Source organism: Lepidochelys kempii, chromosome 7 (assembly GCF_965140265.1).
Source record: "Lepidochelys kempii isolate rLepKem1 chromosome 7, rLepKem1.hap2, whole genome shotgun sequence".
Taxonomy (NCBI): Eukaryota; Metazoa; Chordata; order Testudines; family Cheloniidae; genus Lepidochelys; species Lepidochelys kempii.
Window position 1 is genome coordinate 1622178 of NC_133262.1, and position 21270 is coordinate 1643447.

The 21270-nt window shown below is 44.8% G+C and overlaps 1 protein-coding gene across 7 annotated transcripts in view; it reads right to left on the reverse strand.

Moving 5' to 3' along the window:
* Positions 1 to 21270, reverse strand: part of ARIH2 (ariadne RBR E3 ubiquitin protein ligase 2) — a 55266-nt gene that overhangs the window by 10700 nt on the left and 23296 nt on the right. For all 7 annotated transcript variants that reach the window (XR_012159737.1, XR_012159736.1, XM_073350882.1 and 4 more), the window contains exons 3-8: positions 18525 to 18592; positions 13197 to 13260; positions 10594 to 10741; positions 7497 to 7618; positions 4605 to 4714; positions 3070 to 3187 (exon numbers count right to left, since the gene is read on the reverse strand). Coding sequence is in view for 5 of the 7 variants with exons in the window: in XM_073350882.1 (XP_073206983.1) it covers positions 3070 to 3187; positions 4605 to 4714; positions 7497 to 7618; positions 10594 to 10741; positions 13197 to 13260; positions 18525 to 18592 (630 nt within the window). In the remaining 2 variants the exon portion in view is untranslated. The remainder of the gene's footprint in view (positions 1 to 3069; positions 3188 to 4604; positions 4715 to 7496; positions 7619 to 10593; positions 10742 to 13196; positions 13261 to 18524; positions 18593 to 21270) is intronic.

Here is a 21270-nt window from a genome sequence, read left to right on the forward strand (position 1 = left end):
GAATCACAGAAATGTAGGACTGGAAGGGACCTCAACAGGTCGTCGAGTCCAGTCCTCTGTGCTGAGGCAGGACTAAGTATTATCCAGAATCTAGAGCATCCCTGGCAGGTGTTTATCTAACCTGTTCTTAAAAACCTCCATGACAGACATTTCACAACCTCTCTTGGTATTTTTTTCCAGTGCTTAACCACCCTGACAGTTAGGAAGTTTTTCCTAATGTCTAACCTAAATCTCCCTTGCTGCAATTTAAGCCTACTGCTTCTTGTCCTGCCCTCAGTGGAAAAGGAGAACAATTTATCACCCATCTCTTTACAAGGTTTTACAAACTTGAAGAGTTATCCAGTCCCCTCTCAGTCTTCTCCAGACTAAACAAACCCAATTTTTTTCAATCTTCCCTCATAGGTCATGTTTTCTAGACCTTTAATCATTTTTATTGCTCTTCTCTGGACTTTCTCCAGTTTGTTCACATCTTTCCCGAAGTGTGGTGCCCAGAACTGGACACAATACTCCAATTGAAGCCTTATCAGTACCGTGTAGAGTGGAATAATTACTTCTTGTGTCTTACTCACAACACTCCTGCTAATACATCCCAGAATGATGTGATCCATTGAAACCCCACAAATCCTTTTCCGCAGTACTTGTTCCTAGGCAGTCATTTCCCGTTTTATATTTCTGCAATTGATTATTCCTTCCTAAGTCCAGTACTTTGCATTTGTCCTTATTGAATTTCATCTTCTTTATTTCAATCCATTTCTTCAGTTTGTCAAGAACATTTTGAATTCTAATTCTGTCATCCAAAGTGCTTGCAACCTACCAGCTTGGCATCATCCGCAAGCTTTATAAGTGTACTCTCTATGCCAGTCTCCAAATCATTGATGAAGATATTGAATAGAACCGGACCCAGGACAGATCCCTTTAGGGCCCCACTTGATATGCCCTTCATGCTTGACTGTGTGAACCACTGATAACTACGCTTTGAGTACAGCTTTCTAACCAGTTGTGAACCCACCTTACAGGAGGTTCATCTCGGGTATATTTCCCTAGTGTACTTAAGCGAACGTCATGTGAGATAGTATCAAAAGCCTTATTAAAGTCAAGATATATCACCTCTACTGCTTCCCCCTCAGCCCTCCACCAGGCTTATTATCCTATCAAAGAAGGATTTTAGGTTGGTTTGACATATGTTGTGACAAATCCATTCTGACTGTTACTTATCAGCTTATCTTCTAGCTACTTATAAAATGATTGTTCCAGTATTTGCTCCATTCCGTTTCTTGGTACCAAAGTTAAGCTGACTGGTCTACAATTTCCTGGGTTGTCCTTATTCCCCCTTTTATGGATAGGTACTATATTTGCCTATTTCCAGTCCTCTGGGATCTCTCCCACTCTCTCCATGAGTTCTCAAAGATAAGTGCTAATGGCTCAGAGATCTCTTCAGCCAGTTCCCAAAGTATTCTAGAATGTATTTTGTCAGGCCCTGCCAACTTGAAGACATCCAACTTGTCTAAGCTGTGTGTCCACTAGCACTTTTGTCGGGATAAGTTTCACTGACAAAAGAGCTCTCTCCCACCGGCATGGAGTGGCTACAAAGGAGACCTTACAGCGACGCCGCTGCAGTGGTACAGCTGTGCCACTGTAAGATCTGTACTGTAGACATAGCCTAAGTAATTTTTAACTTGTTCTTTCCCAAATCAGCCTCAGATCCTACCTCATTTACACCGATGTTCACTAGCTTAGTCATCCTATCACTGCTAACCTTTCTGGTGAAAACTGAAACAAAATAGGCAATTAACACTTCAGCCATTGCTGCATTTTCTGTTATGGTCTTTCCTTCCTCATTGAGTAATGGGACCTACCTTGTCTTTGGTCTTGCTTCTAACGTGTTTGTAAAATGTTTTCTTGTTACCCTTCATGTCCCTAGCTATTTTAATTTCACTTTGTGCCTTGGCCTTTCTAATTTTGTCCCTACACACTTGTGTTTTTTTTTTATACTCATTCTTCGTAATTTGACCTAGTTTCTACTTTCTGTAGAACTCTTTTTTTGAATTTCACGTCATTGAAGATCTCCTGGCTAAGACAGGGTGGGGCCTCTTACCAGACTTCCTTTCTTTCCTACCCATTAGGGTAGTTTGCTCTTGTGCCCTTAATAGGGTCTCTCTAAAATAACTGCCAACTCTCCTGAACCCTGGTTTTGCTTACACTTGCTTCCCACAGGATATTACCTACCTATTTGCTGAGTTTGCTAAAGTTCGCCTCCTTGAAGTTCATTGTCTTTATTCTGCTGTTTTTCCTCTTACCATTCCCTTATACTCATGATCGCTATCATTTCATGATCACTTTTATCCAAGCTGCCTTCCACCTTCAAATTCTCAACCAGTTCCTCCCTGTTTGTTAGAATCAGATCTCCCCTAGTCACTTCCTCTACCTTCTGTAATAATTTGTCTGCAATATATTTCAAGAATTGGTTGGATAATTTGTCCCCCGTATTATTTTCATCAACAGATGTGTAGGTACTTGAAATCCCCCATCACTACTGAGTCCTGAGCTACAGATGATTTTGTTAAGTTGTTTAAAAAAAAGCCTCACCCACCTCTTCTTCCAAGTTAGGCAGTCCATAGTAGATCCCTACCATGACATCACCCTTGGGTTTTTATTCCTTTTATCCTCAAATATTTCAACCTCAGTTCAATTGTATATATCTGATAGACACAGCAACACCTCTTCCCTTTTTTCCTTGCCTGTCCTTCCTGAACAAGCAGTATCCTTCTATATCAGTATTCCAGTCATGTGAATTATCCCACCAAATCTCCGTGATGCCAATGATGTTGTAATTGTGATTATTCAGTAATATTTCTAGTTCTTCCTGTTTATTCCCCATACTTCTTGCATTAGTGTATAGATATTTGTTCATTAGATTTCAAGGTATTCAAGCTCTTTGCACCAAAACCCCAAGTGGGAATTTACTAACATAAAAAAAGCAGCATAAAATGCTAAACATGCACAGAATTGCTCCCCTCTTCTCATCAGGGACTAGAAGCTTGAAAGGAATGTTGAGGCACTCTCCCTTACATCTTTAGTGTGAGCACTGATGTAGTTGGCTGTTTCAGAGTCATCTGCACACTTGGTGAGCCATTTCCGGATGGTGGCACAGTCTGTGGGAGCGTGGTACATCTGCCGACACTTGAAACTTAACAGGAAGAGAAAGAAATTCCAGTGTTCAGGAGAGTTAATACATTGTGTTAATAACCAAGAAGTCAATCTTTCCTTACAACCAGGATCTGGATGGGAAACAGGTGCAAGGAAAAAAGCAGTTCATTCCTAAATACCACAATGAGAGGGCCTGTGTTCAACCTTTAGAACTCCTGCCAGGTCCTTCTGGGAAGGATCATTTCCTTCTCCTGAAACTCTAACATATCATAGAATATCAGGGTTGGAAGAGACCTCAGGAGGTCATCTACTCAAAGCAGGACCAATCCCCAATTTTTGCCCCAGATCCCTAAATGGCCCGTCAAGGACTGAACTCACAACCCTGGGTTTAGCAGGCCAATGCTCAAACCACTGGGCTATCCCTCCCCCCTCAGTACCTCTCTTCTGAATGGCAGTGACTACAGGGCTCCCTCTCAGACAAGTGAGCATCTGGCTGCCTGATGAGCCACCATCATCTTTTCCCTGGAGCCCCAGCATCACTTTTAAGAGAACGGGAGCAAGCCTATGTCATCCCAGATAAATTCCAAATAGGCTTCTGTTCAGGGTTAATTGCATGAAACTACTGGGAGGCTTGGTTACTAACCCATGTATATTACTGTCCCTGGGACACTCAAGATGCAGCTAGACCTTTTGAGTAGGGGGTGTCAGAAGATACTCCAGCAGCAACCCTTTCAATGTTACTCCCACTTCTGTTACTCCTCTCGTGGACATTGCAAGCCAGGAAAGCACCATTAGCTTTCCTATCCTGTGGAAGTTTATTCTTATGCTGGAGAGGACCTCACACACATAGAGGTTTAAAGATACAGTATTCTAGACTTCACATACAGAAATCAACTGACATCTTATCTGAATGGTACGCTCTGTTTCTATGCAAATTTAGGAGCACTCACACCATGGAAGCCTGTGTGTGTAGTTAGGATATCGGAGTCCCTTGGCTTTGTGGTTCTCTGGATACTGGGAATGCACTAGAGACTCCGGGAACAGGAACGCTCAGAAATAAATATACAAACACAGGAAGCAGACAGGCCCCAGCAGTAGCAGTCATTAAGGCTTTGTACCCAAAATCACTCACCAATGCTTGTACCATAATTGGTAGATAATCCAAGCTACAGACGAAACTAGACGAGACTTGTTTTCCTTGATTACTAAGGGCCCAATTTTCAGAGGCGCTCAGAACCCACAGCTTCCATTGAGTTCAGCAAGAACTGACCACCACTGAAAGGCAGGCCCCAGCCTACACCCTTATTACACAGATGGCTCAAGTTACAAACAACCCTAGTAATGCAGTTGTAATGCTTCGACACACTAGACCTGTTCTCAAATGAAGTGACCTTAAGGAGAGCATATGCCTGTGCCACATGCTTTCCTCATAGCCTTTAAGCCTTTGACTTCCTTACCAGAAAACTTCGTTGCATCGATTGCACTGCACTCGCCGAGCTTTGGGCTCCTGTACCTGTATGACCATGGGGCAGTCTGCACCGGGACACAGCTGCAGCTGGTAATGGCTCTGCAAATACACCGAGTGGCAAGGTTAGCAATAGGCATGGGAGAATATTGATCTCCATTCTTAGTGAGTAAAAGTCCCGCCTTTTGTTAATGTGAATCCATAGTTCTTAGATCTGGAGAAGTCAATGGAAAGAGCCACCAGAAGATGTCCAACAGTGGGCAATCAATTTCTTCTACATGCAGAGGAGGTTAATTAGTTAAGTGCTTGTTCCAACAAAAGATTTGGAGGCTTTATATTTTGCATTTGTTCAAAGTTGAGGTTGCACTGGTTAGTCATGAAATGAGGAAATTCAAGATCCCATCCATAACGTCAGGAGACCATGATGAGAAACTCCAGACAGATCTTGAATCTCACTCTACTTGAACTCCTTCCCCCACACCTCATATTCCACCCCCTTGCTGCCCCAGGGCACAGACTCCGCTACTCAATTATGGCTAGTCTGTCCCCTCCCTGTGACTCCCTACAGTTGCTGGGGAGAGGGTGTCATTTGCCCACACGGCACCAGGCATCTAGAGTACTTCTTTCTCCGTCCAAGTCACTGAGTTACTTCCTCGAAATCTTGCCTTAAACATTCTTGTTCTCTCTAGCTTAGATGTGACTCATGAAGCTTTGCAGAGCGAAGGCACGTACAAAGAATGCTGTATAATAGTGACCTCAGCTGCATCAGGATGAGGGGCAAGTCTGTAGCTACCTAAAAATATTTCTTGGTCTTGCACCAATATTTACCATTCAGCTTAAGTTCTCCACTCTAACACTAGAGCACTTGGCTTCAAGATATGGGCCAAGCACCAGCTGGAGTCACTGGGATGACATTAGAGCAAGATTTACTCTGGCAAATCATGTGAGAACTCGGACAGTGAGCCCTGCACCACAACACAAGCCACAGACAACATGCCTGGCAGCTACAATCCTGCAGCTGCTACTGCATCTCTAGCCCCTGAACTCTCTAGAGAGGCATCATCAAGAAGCCCAGACATCAAGATCAATATTTTACAAGTCACTAGTGATTTTGGGTGCCCAGCTAGGGTGGGACACTTTACACCAACATTTCTCAAATGTGGCCACCAGGGGCTTTTCTTGGAGCCACAGCCTCCTGTGCTGTGATTGGGGGTGGGGAGGAGCAAAGCAGAGGCCCCTCCCACTCCCTGGTGCTCCTGGATGCACCATCTTTGTGATGGTTCCTGGGGCTGCGAGCAGGAGTTGGGTACTGCCCCCCTCTGGAAACACCATGGGCACAATGCGGGAGGACCAGGCAGCCAGTGAATTCCCCATCTTCCGAGAGGCAGCGGGGCTCAGGCTTTGGACTTCGGCCCTGGGGTGGCAGGGCTTCAGGCTCCAGTCCTGGGCTCCGGCTACGCGGTGGTGGGTCCCAGGTTCCAGCTGCATGGCTTCGGGCTCTGTCCTCTAGCCACAGATCCCCACTGCCTCCCCGGCCACCCACCTCTCTACTCCCATCACCCTGGCCCCTTCTGCCTCCCCTGACCTCCCATCCCGGGCTTAATTTGTCCCCAGACTTGCCAGGGCTGAGTAATTCTGCTGTGAAAAACAATACTTGTATGTTTGTGTCATAAATATAAAGGGAAGGGTAACCACCTTTCTGTATACAGAACTATAAAATCCCTCCTGGCCAGAGACAAAACCCTTTCACCTGTAAAGGGTTAAGAAGCTAAGATAACCTTGCTGGCACCTGACCAAAATGACCAATGAGGAGACAAGTTACTTTCAAAGCTGGGGGGGGACGACAAAGGTTCTGTCTGTGTGTGTGAGATGCTTTTGCTGGGACCAGAGTAGGAATGCAGGCCAGAACTCCTGTAAAAAGTCAGTAAGCAATCTAGCTAGAAATGCGTTAGATTCTGTTTTGTTTAAATGGCTGATAAAATAAGCTGTGCTGAATGGATTGTATATTCCTGTTTTTGTGTCTTTTTGTAACTTAAAGTTTTGCCTAGAGAGATTCTCTATGTTTTGAATCTGATTACCCTGTAAGGTATTTCCCTTCCTGATTTTACAGAGGTTTTTCTTTTACTTTTTCTTTAATTAAAATTCTCTTTTAAGAACCTGATTGCCTTTCATTGTTCTTAAGATCCAAGGGTTTGGGTCTGTGTTCACCTGTACAAATTGGTGAGGATTTTTATCAAGCCTTCCCCAGGAAAGGGGGTGTAGGGCTTGGGGGGATATTTTTGGGGGGAAGATGTCTCCAAGTGGGCTCTTTCCCGGTTCTTTGTTTAACATGCTTGGTGGTGGCAGCATAAGGTCCAAGGACAAAAAGGTAAAAAAGTTTGTACCTTGAGGAAGTTTTAACCTAAGCTGGTAAGAATAAGCTTAGGAGGTCTTTCATGCAGGTCCCCACATCTGTACCCTAGAGTTCAGAGTGGGGAAGGAACCTTGACAGTTTGTTAATATCACTTTTCACAACAGACTTAGTAGCTAGCAATAAATACATTACAGTGATTTGGATATGTGTATGTGCATATTTATTTCTTTTTCTTAAATCTACTTAAATATTTTAGGAAAAAGTGCAAGAGTGGCCACAAGCAAGAGTTGGTGGCCACACTCTGAGGCCACCAAATAATTTGTCTTGAGAACCCCTGCATTACAGGGTCCTATTTTGCAAGGGGAGGGTGCTCAGCACTTTGGGAAAAACACAAGCCCTTTTAAGAGGTCTCAAGTTGGGCCCTAAAAAATGAAGCTCCCAAACGGGTCACATTTGAAAATCTTGGCCCAAATATCTGACTACTGGGAATGGTCATGGCAAAGACCTACAGGAACATGAAGCAGAAAATACCTCCACGTAATCCCTGAAGAGGTAGCGCCGATATTTGTCTTTCAGCTCCTCGCTAGGCAGCAGTGGAAACACAAAGTCTTCTGGTGTCCGAAGTGGACAGTCCTGAGCCATGCAGGAGACCCCTATTAAAACAAGAGGCCAGTTGCTGCACAGTGCAATATGAACTGAGGAACTAATGCACGCAGATCAGAGACGTGCTGTTCCCAACACAGCTTCTCAGGTGCAATTAATTGTTCTGATACAAGTGATACAACAGTTACATTTATCAGGGCTGCTGAAAAGCTGGAGTCCAGCTGCTTTCAGTGGAAGATGATGGAGGCAAGAGCATCTGGGGCAGTCCCAGTTTCACCGGTCAAAACACCTATAAGTGTGAAGTTACTGCTGTGCAACTGAAGGTCAGGTGAGAAGTCAGTCAACCTGCAGTAGCAATGGCTACTGATGGCTTCCACCAACACACAGGGGGCCTGTGGAAATACACTCAAAGATACCTAGACACTCAACTGCCAATGGACATCGAGGCCAAAGTGCTCATGGAGAACTGCAACCTTTAAACACAGTCTTGCAGCTTCAAACACCTCAGTGATGATGTCATAACCAGGCCTACAAGTTTCCCCTACTTGTGAGTTCAGCTGTAAGGAGTGAGTGAAAGTTCATAAAATGTCATAGTAACCTATAAAAATAAATGTTGGTGGAAAAAGGTGCAAAAAGTAGACAGAAAAACGGAATTAGTACAAACAAAAAGTTCTCCTAACATAATTCCAGGACTGTGTTAAGGTCACGCCTAGAAAAACGAGAACAATGTGAGTCTGGGAGTCAATGAACCAAAATTGGTGGGACAGTAATTATGCCTAAGTGATGGACAACTTAACGAGAGGATGGGCTATTCCACTCATCAGTCCCTTTTGGAGCCCTCAAAAAGAGACCCTGGGGGAAGCAAGCTGGCTACCACAATGCTGGCTGGCTGAAAGACAAGAGAAAGGGAAGGAGCAAGCTTCACTATCCTGGTTGCCACCTGCACCTTGAGCCTTCTTCATCCTAATCCTGAAAGATGTCCTGGCCAGGCCAGACCACATTAGGGGGAGCCAAATGACATTCACCACCTCTACCAGCTCAAGCTAAATCCATACCACCACCTGGGATGTGAAACTGTGCCACATTCCCACCCCCCTTTGTGTGTTTTTCCTTCCCCACTTTATTTCTTGTCCTTCCTATCCCTCTAATTTTTTCCTTCTGTTTACAAGAGTCTGGCTTAGTTGGCCAAGACTATGTATTTTGCTATACTGCTGTAAGCCACTGTCCAGAAAGAGACAGCTAAATGTAATATCTTAAAACAGCCCAACGCTGATACAAGTTTGCCAGGTCTCAGGCTTGCTGATAAGATCACACGTATGCCTACGTTCTTCCAGCAGTGAGACTGCAAGTGAGTCCATATCAGAGGCAGAAGTTGCATTTTCTACCTTTGCTGTTCTTTTCTCTTCCCCTTTCATGTGTGTTCATCTTATTTCATCTTCTAGAAAACGGGAGCAGATTTTAACAACTGCTCCAGCCCATCTTAACTAACTTTTCTCTTTTCCCCCAAAAGGATAGTTATTACCATTCAAGAGAGATTCAAATGTGGGTTTTTCCCCCTCTAAAGGACGGTCCAACTAAGGGGAAAGGGTAAGATGTTAAGATGAAAGCCTTACTTAATATTTTACATTTCAAATGCTTTAACTGTTTTGTCCCTCTCACCCGTATTTTTAATAAAGGGCTAAAGAGATTTTTAATGATGTCTGTGCCATGGTACTAAGTAGGCAGGTTGAGGTCTCTGTATTCTAAATCCCGAACCTTGTTTAAAACTGTTTAATGTTAGACATTTACAAGGTCATGATAACGCCTTTACCTCTTTGGGACCATATATTCCACCTAAATTAATACAACAGTGACCTGTGATCACAGCCTGGCAGGATCAGAAAGATGAAGCAAGAGAGAAAGAGAATATAGACCAAAAGCTGTGTCCAATTTATAGCAGTGTTGCCAAAAGTACTGATATTTAAGTCCTTTTTATAAGTGCTAAATACACCATTTCAGAAGTACTTTTAAGTACACATATGCTGTGGAAATAGTACTTATAAATACATAAGTAAAAGAACAAGAACTTCCAACTCCTGAATTCCCTGCAATTGTTAAGTCAATTTATGGACAACTACTTAAATGATGTAAGCACTGAGTGGAAGAGAAAAAACAGCAACAATGAAGTTGTATTCATATATATAAATAGCCAAGGAATAACCATGAAAAAATATCCCCAATTTCCCAACAACCCTGCAGTGTTGGAGCATGCCCAGGGGGGTGGTAAGCATTTTCTATACCACCCTGCAGGGGATGCAGGTATTGGTCCTGTTCTGTCTGTGCAGGACATTGAGAGGTATGTGTCTCCCCGCCCCTGCTGGGCTGGGCCAGGCAGTGAGTCTCCCTGATGCCAGCTGCAGTGACCTATCAGAAGTGAAGTGGTGGGGCCACTACACTCCTTGGCTGCTGCGCCAGCCAGGCCAACAGAACAAAGCCTGGGCAGTCAGAACTCAGAGCCTGAAGGTCCCGAGTCAGGGCAACGGGTCCTGGGCCTGTCAGAATCCAGGACAGTTGGGAGAGATGTGATTTTTTTTAAAAACAAACACTGTTTTGAAGAAGTAGTTGCAGATTAGGAAAAAGTTATGTATGCTTGAAGTACCTTTAAAATGTACTTAAATCCAAGTGCTAAGTACAGACTCTTTAAAGTACTTAATTAGAAGTATATAGAGCACTTCAAAATACATCAGTATATACAAATGTACTTAAGTACACAGGAGCGGTGATTTATAGTTACTTGTTGGGAGGCAACGGCATCCTCTAGGGACCAGGCTAAGATTACAGAGATCCTGGCAATTATGGATTCAGTCCAAACCAGCAGCCAGTTTAAATATTTAACGCACTGATTTTCCATACAGACCAATTGCATGCTTCATTTTCTCAATATTAAGACATTAAAGTGACTGGTCCAGCCGCCTTGAGGAATGGGGGAGGAGGTGAGGAGGTCAATGCATCAAATAAAAACCCAAAGCATCTGCCTTGAACTCACCAACTCCGACACCATCCTTGACGAGTACTGTACAATGCTGCTCCCAGCAGCTACGGCAAAACTGGTGCTGACAAGCCAGAGAGAGTAAGTTCTCCTTTCGGACAAACTGCATACACACTGCACAGTGATGGGAGGAATGTACCATTGTCTGAAAGAGAGGTGCAAATCAGAGTTGGGCTGAAATGGTTCCTGGCACCACTTAGCTCTTCTGGCCCTGTAAGCCCAAAATGACCCTCACCAGCCCTTACATGGCACTGTTGTGGAAGGAGCCCAGTGTTGTCTCTAAAACTTTACCCCAGGACAGACTCACCTTCACCTAATTCAGACTGCCCTTGGCTTCAGCTCATCAGAGGCTGGGAGAAGGAGCCATCTAGGAAAGGCGCATGCTGCTTCACCAATTAGTTCTTTTTAGGAGCCTTTTAAGTGTCAGAGGACAACAGACAAGTCTTTCACTTTCCTCATCCCAGTCACTGGACTGCCTCAGAGTTGGATCTGGTGTATTACCCACAAGGAGATTTGTTTTTCTGGTCTCTATCCTTGTCCCGCTACCAAATGCAGATTAACCATCCCTTTGAAATACACCATTGCATTATTTCTTTCTTCGGTTAGTTTTTCCATCTACCTTGTTAGCAAAGGTCAATTCAAAAGGGACTCGTTCATTCACTGTCTGGCTAGATCCCAGGAAGCAGTCGTTCTGGGAACTCACCTATCAGTGTCTGTGCAGCTGGACAGCAATTTCAGATGACAAATGATGCAAGCGAATGTAGCACCTTTATGCACATCAGTGTTTGTGGGGAGGGAAAGCAGATCCCAGACCACTGTGAAGTTCAAGGAACCTCTCCTATCTCTTCACCTTCACTTGTGCCACATATTGCACAGCAGACACCATCCTTCTGGCTGAGGAGGAATGGGCAGTATTCATTGCAAAGTTATTGTTACTCCCAGGCCCTGCTGGCCCAGGAAGCAAGTCATTAGGAAACAATCTGGATCTCCCATGTGGTCGTGAAGAACAAGCCACTAAACAACAGATGCAGCCCTTAGCCACTCCTGTTCTGTTTCATCTCACCCATACAAGCTGAAGGGGAAGTAGGTTAACAGAGGACCACCTACAGCTAGATTCTGCCTCCACATCCGGAAGCAAAAGTTTATATACCCATTTGTCCCTTTCAGACTGAAGCCATAATGCAAATCCCTTTCTGGAAGGTACTAAAGCTTTAAGGTGTTAGAGAAACCTGCATGGGATAACTCATCTCCCAGGCCTGCCTATGCACTCTTAGAACACAGCCACTGCTGAACGACAGTGCAAGGGCCTGTCCACACTAGGAGTATAACTCTGTTGTAGCATCATCGTCTGCCACGGTAGGAGCATCTTTGTTCTAAGAGACCTATTCCTATTGTTGCTGAAAAGAGTTCTCTAACAGCGTTAGGGATCACTTATTGCCTAGATCAAGAAAACATTTATTTGGGCAGCAGGCAGTTTCCCCAGTTCTAGCTAACTGTCTCTCTAGAAAAGTTTCAACTATAATTCTCCTGTAGAGGGAACTGAAGCAGAGTGACTTGCCCCAACAAAGCACGTAGCAGAGCTAGGAACTAGACCCAGATTTTTCAAGTCCTAATCCAATGCCTTAACGACCTCACCCTTCCTCCCAAAGGTACAGAACACCATTTCAGAGGAGGGCACCTAGATGAAAGCAAATACAAGAAAACTAGATAAAGTTCATAAGTGCTCAGGGCCCATTTCATAACATGTGGAGTAATAAAGATTAAGTTAATCTGGAACCCAAATATGCTAGAGAGTTTATTTTAAATCCATGCAGCCTTCCACATTTAGCGTTTTTCTTTTTCTTCTTCATCAACTAGCTGCAAGTTGACTCAGATGCAACAGCAACTACCCATTGTAAAAAATCAGCCTCCTCTAGATCCAATATTCTATAATCCAGCTTCTGACAAGTCACAATCCATTCCCAGAACAACTATTTGTAACATAACCCATTGGATTGCAACACCCACAGCAAATGAATCCTGTAAACATGCAGTAGGAAGCTTCTAACTGAGAGGCAAGTTTCCAAAGACTCTTCACTGCTGCAAAACCTAAACTGTGGGTTCAAAGGTCATTATGAAACTGGTTGGGAAGAAGCATCCTTTGTAGATTGGCCTCAACATCCTCAAGCACAGCAATGCAGCCACCTCAGGACAACACCCAATTTCAGTAACAAATAGGCCTTATTTTCTCTATCAACCCCTAGTTCTCCTAAGACCTCTTTTAGAAACAAACAAACAGAGAGCAAGACCCAAAGAGCCATCTTGGGCCGTGTGAATTCTGCAGAACTACTCACTCCCATGTTTTATCTAACTTGCTCTTGAAGAGCTACAGTGATTTACTCATCTGTAGAGGTTATTCATGTACATTAACTGCCACGCCATATGAAGGCTTATATGTAAGTGCCAGAGACATCTTGGCTCACTGTAAAACAGCAGCAGGAGTTATCGGGTTACGGTTTAAAACACTAAGTCTGCACAAAATGTTAGTGTGAGGCTGGCCAGGCAATGAGTAAGGTGACCCTAGAATGGGGTGGTGCAGACTGAAGTAGCCAGTTACTTACATGTCTGGATGAGGTGGGTTGAACTCGTGCTTCCACTAGCAACTGGGCAGAATTAGACTTGTGCCTGGAAGGGTGAATTTAAGAATTAAACGCGTGCACCAAAATGCATTTTGATTTTACAAGAACCATTTTGCCACTAATGAAGAGTAGCTTCTGGTTGAACTGGAGTGGAGTTGCAGAAGATACTTGATCAAGGAAAGTCTAAGTCCATTCTTCATGGAGGCCCTTGATGCAGCAAAGTGAACTCTTGCTAATAAAACCCTCCTTTTCTGGACATAACTAGCATAAGTTGCCAACTTTCTACTAGCACAAAACCAGAGGCCCTGCCCCCACTCACTCCATTGCCCCTCCCTCTGTCCTTCGCTCTCCCCACCCTCACTCACTCGCTCATTTTCACCAGGCTGGTTCAGGGGGTTGGGGTGCAGGAAGGGGTGAGGGCTCTGGAGTGGGGTCAGAAATGAGGAGTACAGGAGGTGGGAGGGGGTTCTGGGCTGAGGCAATGGGTTGGGATGCGAGAGGGCATGAGGGGTCTGGCTGGGGGTGCGGGCTCTGGGGTGGGGCCAGGGATGAGGGGTTTGGGTTGCAGGAGGGGGCTCCGGGCTGGGGGGGTGGAGCTGAGGTGTCCAGAGTATAGAAGGGGGCTCAAGGCTGAGGCAGGGGGTTAAGGTGCAGGAGGGAGTACGGGCTCTGTGGCTGGGACCAGAAATTAGGGGGTCAGGGTGCGGGAAGGGGGTTCTGGGCTGGGGGTTGGTGTGCAGGGGGGGTCGGGTGGGTGAGGGCTCCGGCTGGGGGTGCAGGCTCTGGGATGGGACTGGGGAGGAGAGGTTTGGCGTGCAGGAGGGTGCTCTGGGCTGGTACCGAGGGGTTTGGAGGGCGGGAGGGGGAACAGGGCTGGGGCAGGGGGGTTGGGGCGCGGGAAGGGGTGAAGGGTGCAGGCTCCAGGTGGCGCTTACCTCAAGCGGTTCCTGGAAGCAACGGCACGTCCCCCCTTCGGCTCCTATGCAGAGGCGTGGCTGGGCAGCTCTGTGCATTGCCCCATTTACAGGCGCTGTCCCTGCAGCTCCCATTGGCCGCGGTTCTCAGCCAATGGGATCTGTGGAACCGGGGCTTGGGGTGGGGGCAGCACATGGAGCCCCTGGCTGCCCCTACGTGTAGGGGCTGGAGGGGGGACATGCCAATGCTTCCGGGAGCCATGCAGAGCCACTGCCTTAGCCCAGACTTTTAACGGCCCGGTCAGCAATGGTGACCGGAGCTGCCAAGGTCCCTTTTTGACAGGTATTCCGGTCAAAAACCGGGCAACCCTAAACTAGCACTGTTCAAAAAATAGTGACTATGGTTAACAGGGTGGATAAAAATTGTTTTTAATAAAAAACTGGACCTATCTGTGAGTTTTTTAAGGTTATATTAAATACAGTTTTATTTAAAAAAAAACCTATTTAAAATTAAATTTGAAATTAAACAGGCCTTTACTTAATAAAAAGAAAATAATTTAAATTTTAAAAATATTAAGCGTGACATGTTTGCTACAGAAATTTTAAAGAAAGTCAAACTATTGAACTGGTGGAAGTCACCGCTTAAGCACCTTGGAACCACAGTTTAAGCACTAACCCAACTTTTAACAGCAGTTCCTTCTGTTGGTGTAGAGAGAATATTTTCTTCATTTCAGTTTATTCAACTAGTTCAGTTCAGTGACTAGTTGATTCAAAGCTAAGAAACTAATGGCAAGCTGAAAAGAAGGAAAGCTTGTTTTCCTGTTCAAATCGCTGAATAAAAAAAACAGGTATAAGGTGGTGAGGTTTACTAATTCTAAAATCCTGAAGGAAATGGTGCCCAGAAACAATCAGTTCAATTCACTAACTATAGATATTATTTCCTTTAATAAATCAGTCGTAAATGAAAAACCTGTTTTGATAAACTTTTTTCTTATGTATGCAGCACATTTTAGGTAATTTTATTTAACTATTTTTTTTAAAATGCTGGTATGGTGCATTTGTAATTGAATTCCCATCCAAAAAGCTTGACAAAAATCAAAAGTAAAAAATTAGTTTAAATAAGAAATGCATCATTTACCATAATAAAAATGCAAAAATTAAGAATCTCACTAAGAAAGAAGCTAAATTGCTTAAATAAATCTCAGATTCAAAGATCAAAAGGGACCACTGTGGTTAGCCAGCGTGACCTCCTGCATAGCACAGGTTATAGAACTTCCCAGAAATAATTCCTAGAGCAGATATTTTAGAAAAATATCCAATCTGGATTTAAAAATTGCCAGTGTATCCTCCTGATTAGCAAAAAGCAGCACAAATTAGTGTAAAGGTTGTATTTAGTTGCAAATCATCACATTTTAATGGTTAACAACTAGTGAGAACCAACTTTTTAGGAAAATAACGGAAGTACACATGCAAAATGAGCTTAAAATCCATTATTTAAATGACCATTTCCCGCTTTCTGATTTAAATCACTTTGACTTAAATCAGCCCAGCGTGATGTTTAATCCAAATGTGAACTAGATTTCCCGTATATTCTTAGGATAGACCAACAGGATTTTCCTAATCTAAATCCCCTTTCAGCAAAGGCTGCTGACATTTCACACTTCAGTTTGGACAGTTTGGTCTCGCTTTGATTCCAATACATTATCTAGCTAAGTATTTATGCAATTGTATCAGAGCCCCCCACCCCCTAAGAACACCAAATAAGAAATAAGCAGCATTAGAAGTAGCCACATGTTGCTGTTTGGGGTTTCCAACACTGCAGAGGAAGGTTTTCACCATGGATGTACGCATCACTGAATTAAATCTAAGTCATTTCTATTCACTGTGGGATAGGTAAACCCCCTCTTCTTCTCACTCCACAACTTTTAGAGATTTAAATTAGGAGCCACCACTGAATTTATAACAAGTGCAGCTCAGGAAGGAAAATGGAAGTTTGACATTAGCTTGAGCACCAGATGCACTAACAAACAATCTGTAATGTTGCAATTTTAAAAATAAAGCCCCTCCCCAATGTACTCCTGTTCCAGATCTGACCACTTACATTGCAGAAGAGCAGTGGCTCCCATGCAGAAATCCCACCTTCTGGAGCTAGTTTCTACCAGGGGTCGGCAACCCGTGGCACACGGCTGCCAGCCGGGGTTCCGGCTGCCGCCCCCGCTCAGCCGACTGCCGGCCTGGGTGAACAGAACCCCGGGCCGGCAGTGGGCTGAGTGGGGCCGGCGGCCGGGACCCTGGCTGGCAGGAGCTGGCGGACAGAACCCCAGACTGGCAGCAGGCTGAGCTGCTCAGCCTGCCTCCAGTCTGGGATTCTGTCCGCCGGTGTAGTGTATTAAATTTTTCCCCGTAGGAACGTGCTGCTTGCAGAGCACCACGACTGGCAGCCGTAAGTAGTACACTGTAAGTAACACATTCCTACGGGGAGAAATTTAATACACTACACCGGGGTAGGGAAGGCTGTGCCTCCCCAAACAGCCGGCCCACTTCCCGCCCCCTGACTGCCCCCCTTATAACCCCTGACCTATCCAAACCCCCCCGCTCCTTGTCCCCTGACCACCCCCTCCCAGGACCCCCACCCCCTGACTGCCCCCCTCAGAACCCTCCACCCCATCCAACCCCCTCTGCTCCTTGTCTCCTGACTGCCCCCTCCTGGGACCCCCCACCCCATCTGCCCCCCAGACCTCCCCCCATCCAAGCCCCCCTTCTCCCTGTCCCCTGACTGCCCCAACCCGTATCCACACCACTGACAGGCCCCCTGGGACTCCCACATCTACCCAACCACCCCTGTTCCCCGTCCCCTTACCATGCCACTCAGAGCACCAGGACTGGCAGCCATAAGTAGTACACCGTAAGTAGCACATTCCTATGGGGAGCAATTTAATACACTACACCCATCACCGCTCAGCCGGCTGATGTTCTGGAGTTCTCAAAATATGTTCTCTCACCCCTTTTCAAAAATTACACTACAATTAGCTTAAAAAGTTGAAAACTTAAAAACTTTATACATTTTTTAACGATTACTGTAATATACAAATAATGTTAATAAATACATAGGTTTGATGAAACAAAGTAGTTGTACTTATGTGCCTGTTCTTAATTTGGGTTTCTGATGATTTACCTTCTAAAAAAAAAATCTTGCCTGTCTCGCAGCCCCAGAAAGGGCATCTCGCACCCCAAGGGGGAGCGTGCAGCCCAGGTTAAGAACCACTGCACTAAACTGATAAGATCTGCATTTTAATTGAATTTTAAATGAAGCTTCTTAAACATTTTTAAAACCTTGTTTACTTTACATACAACAGTTTAGTTACGTAATGTAGACTTATAGAGTGAGACCTTTTAAAAATGTTAAAATGTATTAGCCCGGCACGCAAAACCTTAAATTAGAGTGAATAAATGAAGACTCGGCACACCGCTTCTGAAACGTTGCTGACCCCTGTTCTAGACTCTTTGGGGACCAGCTATGTGCCATGGGAAGCTTGCTTGCTTGCTCAGTCAATGTGCACTACACATCAGATAAAGAGTCATGACCCATGGCCATTCAGGAAACTGCATTTCCCCCACCCTCTCTGGAAGGGGTTGATTGCTAACAGGGACTTGTGGGGCAGAGTCACTCTTACTATTTCTGGACCAGCCAGAAGGAGATGCAAAGAGGCACTGGCCGCTGGCATGTGCTTCTCAGATGGGTTTGGACAGAATTTACACTCTGCCTTTGCAGCTTGTTGATCTGCTATAAGAATTGTTCAGTACTATGTGAGTGGCTACTGAGTCAGGATCCCACTTCCCAATATCCTGACTCAACATCCTTTCAGTGCTCTCCAGAAAAATCACCAATTGTATCCAGAAAGAGCAAAAAGCTTTAATTCGAAAGCATGACTGCCTTGTAAGCCGTCACTAGTTCAGTACCTGTTTATGGCCAGGGATCAGATTCTTCTTTCAGTGGAAAAACTTACTAGAAACAGGGTTAAGAAAACTGAGGAGATTCTAAAGGAAATTTTCCCTTTATTATAATCAACTACTGCTGCAGCTTTCTCAATATTCAAATTTAAAGCAAAATGCATTTGCAGTGCTTAATCCCTTAAAGAGATGGGAGCCCTCCAGGACAAACAAACATCATCTCTCCCCCTTTATTCCACCTACATTAGCTGGTCAGCTACGGGAATCCACTTATCAAAATGCAGCCTTCCTCTTCACTCCCGGGGTACAGTATGCAGCCTCCCTGATGGCCCAACCATTCTCTTGTGTAGATATCAGTGGGAAACATCCTGGTACGTTCATATTTGCAAAACAGTGAGAGTGAAAAGTGACTAGCATGGGATACATACAAGTTAGTCACACTTACCTTTCCAAAATCTCTGAGACTTGCCAGTGGAAACTAACTAATACAAGCTTAGCAACTGCATGAGACACCTGAAAAAGAGGAAAAAAGAATCAAGAGGCATATTTCCAGAGCCCCCCTTGTACACCTAGGAGTACGCACGCACTCACACACACACCACCCCATAATGCAGGTCACAGTTCAGACTTTTCTGTGCTAGTGGTCTGGGCTGGAAATGAATCCTATGAAATTTGTTTCTCAAACCATTTCACATAGTTCATATTTTCACCCACGGTCAGGGCCAAAAGAAACCTACAGTAAAACATGCCAATGCCTGCCACTATTTGCACCCAGAACCTGCAGGCCATTAATTTTCTAGCTCAAGCTTTAAAGAAGGGTCCCAGTTGAAACATATCCCCTCAATAAAAGGATAAACAATGCCCTGGGTGGGGAACGGAGCTACACATACAGCTGTACCTAAAGTAACCACTGTTCCAACGGATGCAATTTCATGCAGCCAAGTGAGAGAAACTCAAAACCTGACTGTTGCTTCCCCTGACTAGGCCTAAAAAGGGTGGGACTCAAGAGAGAAGAGGCAGGGGCCAGGTCATAATTAAGGTTAAGATTTTGTCACGGTTATTTTTAGTAAAAGTCACGGACAGGTCGCGGGCAATAAACAAAAATTCACAGGAGCCCATGACCTGTCTGTGACTTTTACTAAAAATAAGTGGTAGTGCGGGGGAGGAATGACAGCTGGAGCCCCATGGGGCGGGGACTGACAGCCCGAGTCCTGCCACAGGGGGCAAGAGAACTGACAGCCTGAACCCCACCACCACGGTGGGGGCAGGGGCACACAGCTGCAGTCCAGGCTCCAGCCGTGGGCACTGGCAACTGAAATCGAAGACGTCACAGAGGCCTGGTAAAGTCAGGGAACCAGTGACCTCCATGACTAAAGCGTATCTTTAGTCATAACAGAGCACACAAAGCCATGTGACTTGTGCATGAGCAAACAGACACCCCTTAATAAGCAGGGCGGAGAAGAGGTGCCCAGCTGCACATGGGGGCAGGGGATGTGGTAAGAAAGAAAAGGAAACATTTAGCTTTCCTGCCACAGGACTAGAGACTGTACAACTTCCAGTGATGGGTTGATGCACTGCAAGGGGTCTGGGGCAGAGGCTGGAATTAAATAATTTTTAACTGGTCTGAGCAAGGTAGCCCTGTGTAATTTTACAGAAAGGCTAAATGAAAAATATTTCCAGGTAACACCAAGAAGAGGAAGCAAGTTAGAGGTTTCAAATCTCACATTGTTTATCTTGGTTCAGTATTAATAGGAGCATAAAAGTGTGATGGGGCTGTAGGGTAAAGCTGGGGTCTGAACCACATAACAATACAGGTACTGAACACTTGCTTTTAAAATGCAAGGCTGTGAATTAGAGAGTCACATATGGAGATTCAGATATATTAAGGGCCAACACCTTGGAGGCAGCTCAGGAGAATGGGCATGGTTAGAAGGATCAGCCTTTAGGACAAGGCTGACAGCCCCTAATGCTATGTTTGTCCTCAAAACACATTGCAGCAGGGGTAGCTAAAGTGCAAGCACCACATGCTGAAGGAGTGGGGGCACAGTGCCTCAGCCCAACAGGCAGGAAGCTACTCTTGATGAGCAGCAGTTTCCATGGCAGAGTTACAGAACAATTTGCAAGACACTATAAATTGCTGGGCAAAGTTAAGTTTCTCAGGTATTGAAAAGAGGTAATGCAATAAACATGATCAATTTCTGCATACAGACATGGAGACCTTTGTTTCACCCCCCTGGAGTAGCATATGATATAGAGTTCTGCAGATGTTGTGGTTTGTTGATCTCCAATATGTAAAGCCCAATTATCAAAAATCTTCACATATTCTGATGTCCAGATTAATCAAGTTGGGTGGTATGATTTACAGTCCTCTGGTTCTTGTCTTTTTTCAGGGTAAGAATCACTCATCATATTGACGTGTCCTGAAAAGTTTATCTTGCCGAAGAGAACGCTCCGACATCTGAAGGCTCGGATAAAGGAATCCTCTGGGCGCTCTATTCCTTCTTAACAGCTGCAGAGCGTAGAGTTAATTGGCTGTGTCCTCAGCTCATTTTGCTAGACAGGTCACCTTATTTTCCAGCAGTTGCAGCCTGGCCCCCACCTACGTAATCTTGTTCAATATCTTCATCAGTGATTTAGATAATGGCACAGAGAGTATGCTTATAAAAAGTGTGTGGACAATACCACACTGGGAGAGGTTGCAAGTGCTTTGGAGGAGGATGGGATTAAATGCAAAATGGTCTGGACAAACTGGAAAAATGATCTGAAGCAAACACGATGACAGTCAATAAGGACAAATGCAAAGTTCTCCATTTAGCAAGGAACAGTCAGTGGCACACATCCAAAATGGGAAATGACTGCCTAGGAAGGAGTACTGCGGAAAGGGATCTGGGGGTCATAGTGGATCACAAGCTAAATATGAGTGATCCATGTAACGCTGTTGCAAAAAAAGCAAATATCATTCTGGGATGTATTAGCAGGAGTGTTGTAAGCAGGGCACAAGAAGTAATTCTTCCCCTCTACTCTGCGCTGATTAGGCCTTAACTGGAGTACTGTGTCCAGTTCTGGGCACCACATTCCAGGAAAGATGTGGACAAATTGGAGAAAGTCCAGAAAAGAGAAACAAAAATGATTAAAGGTCTAGAAAACGTGACCTACGAGGGAAGATTGAAAAAATTGGGTTTGTTTAGTCT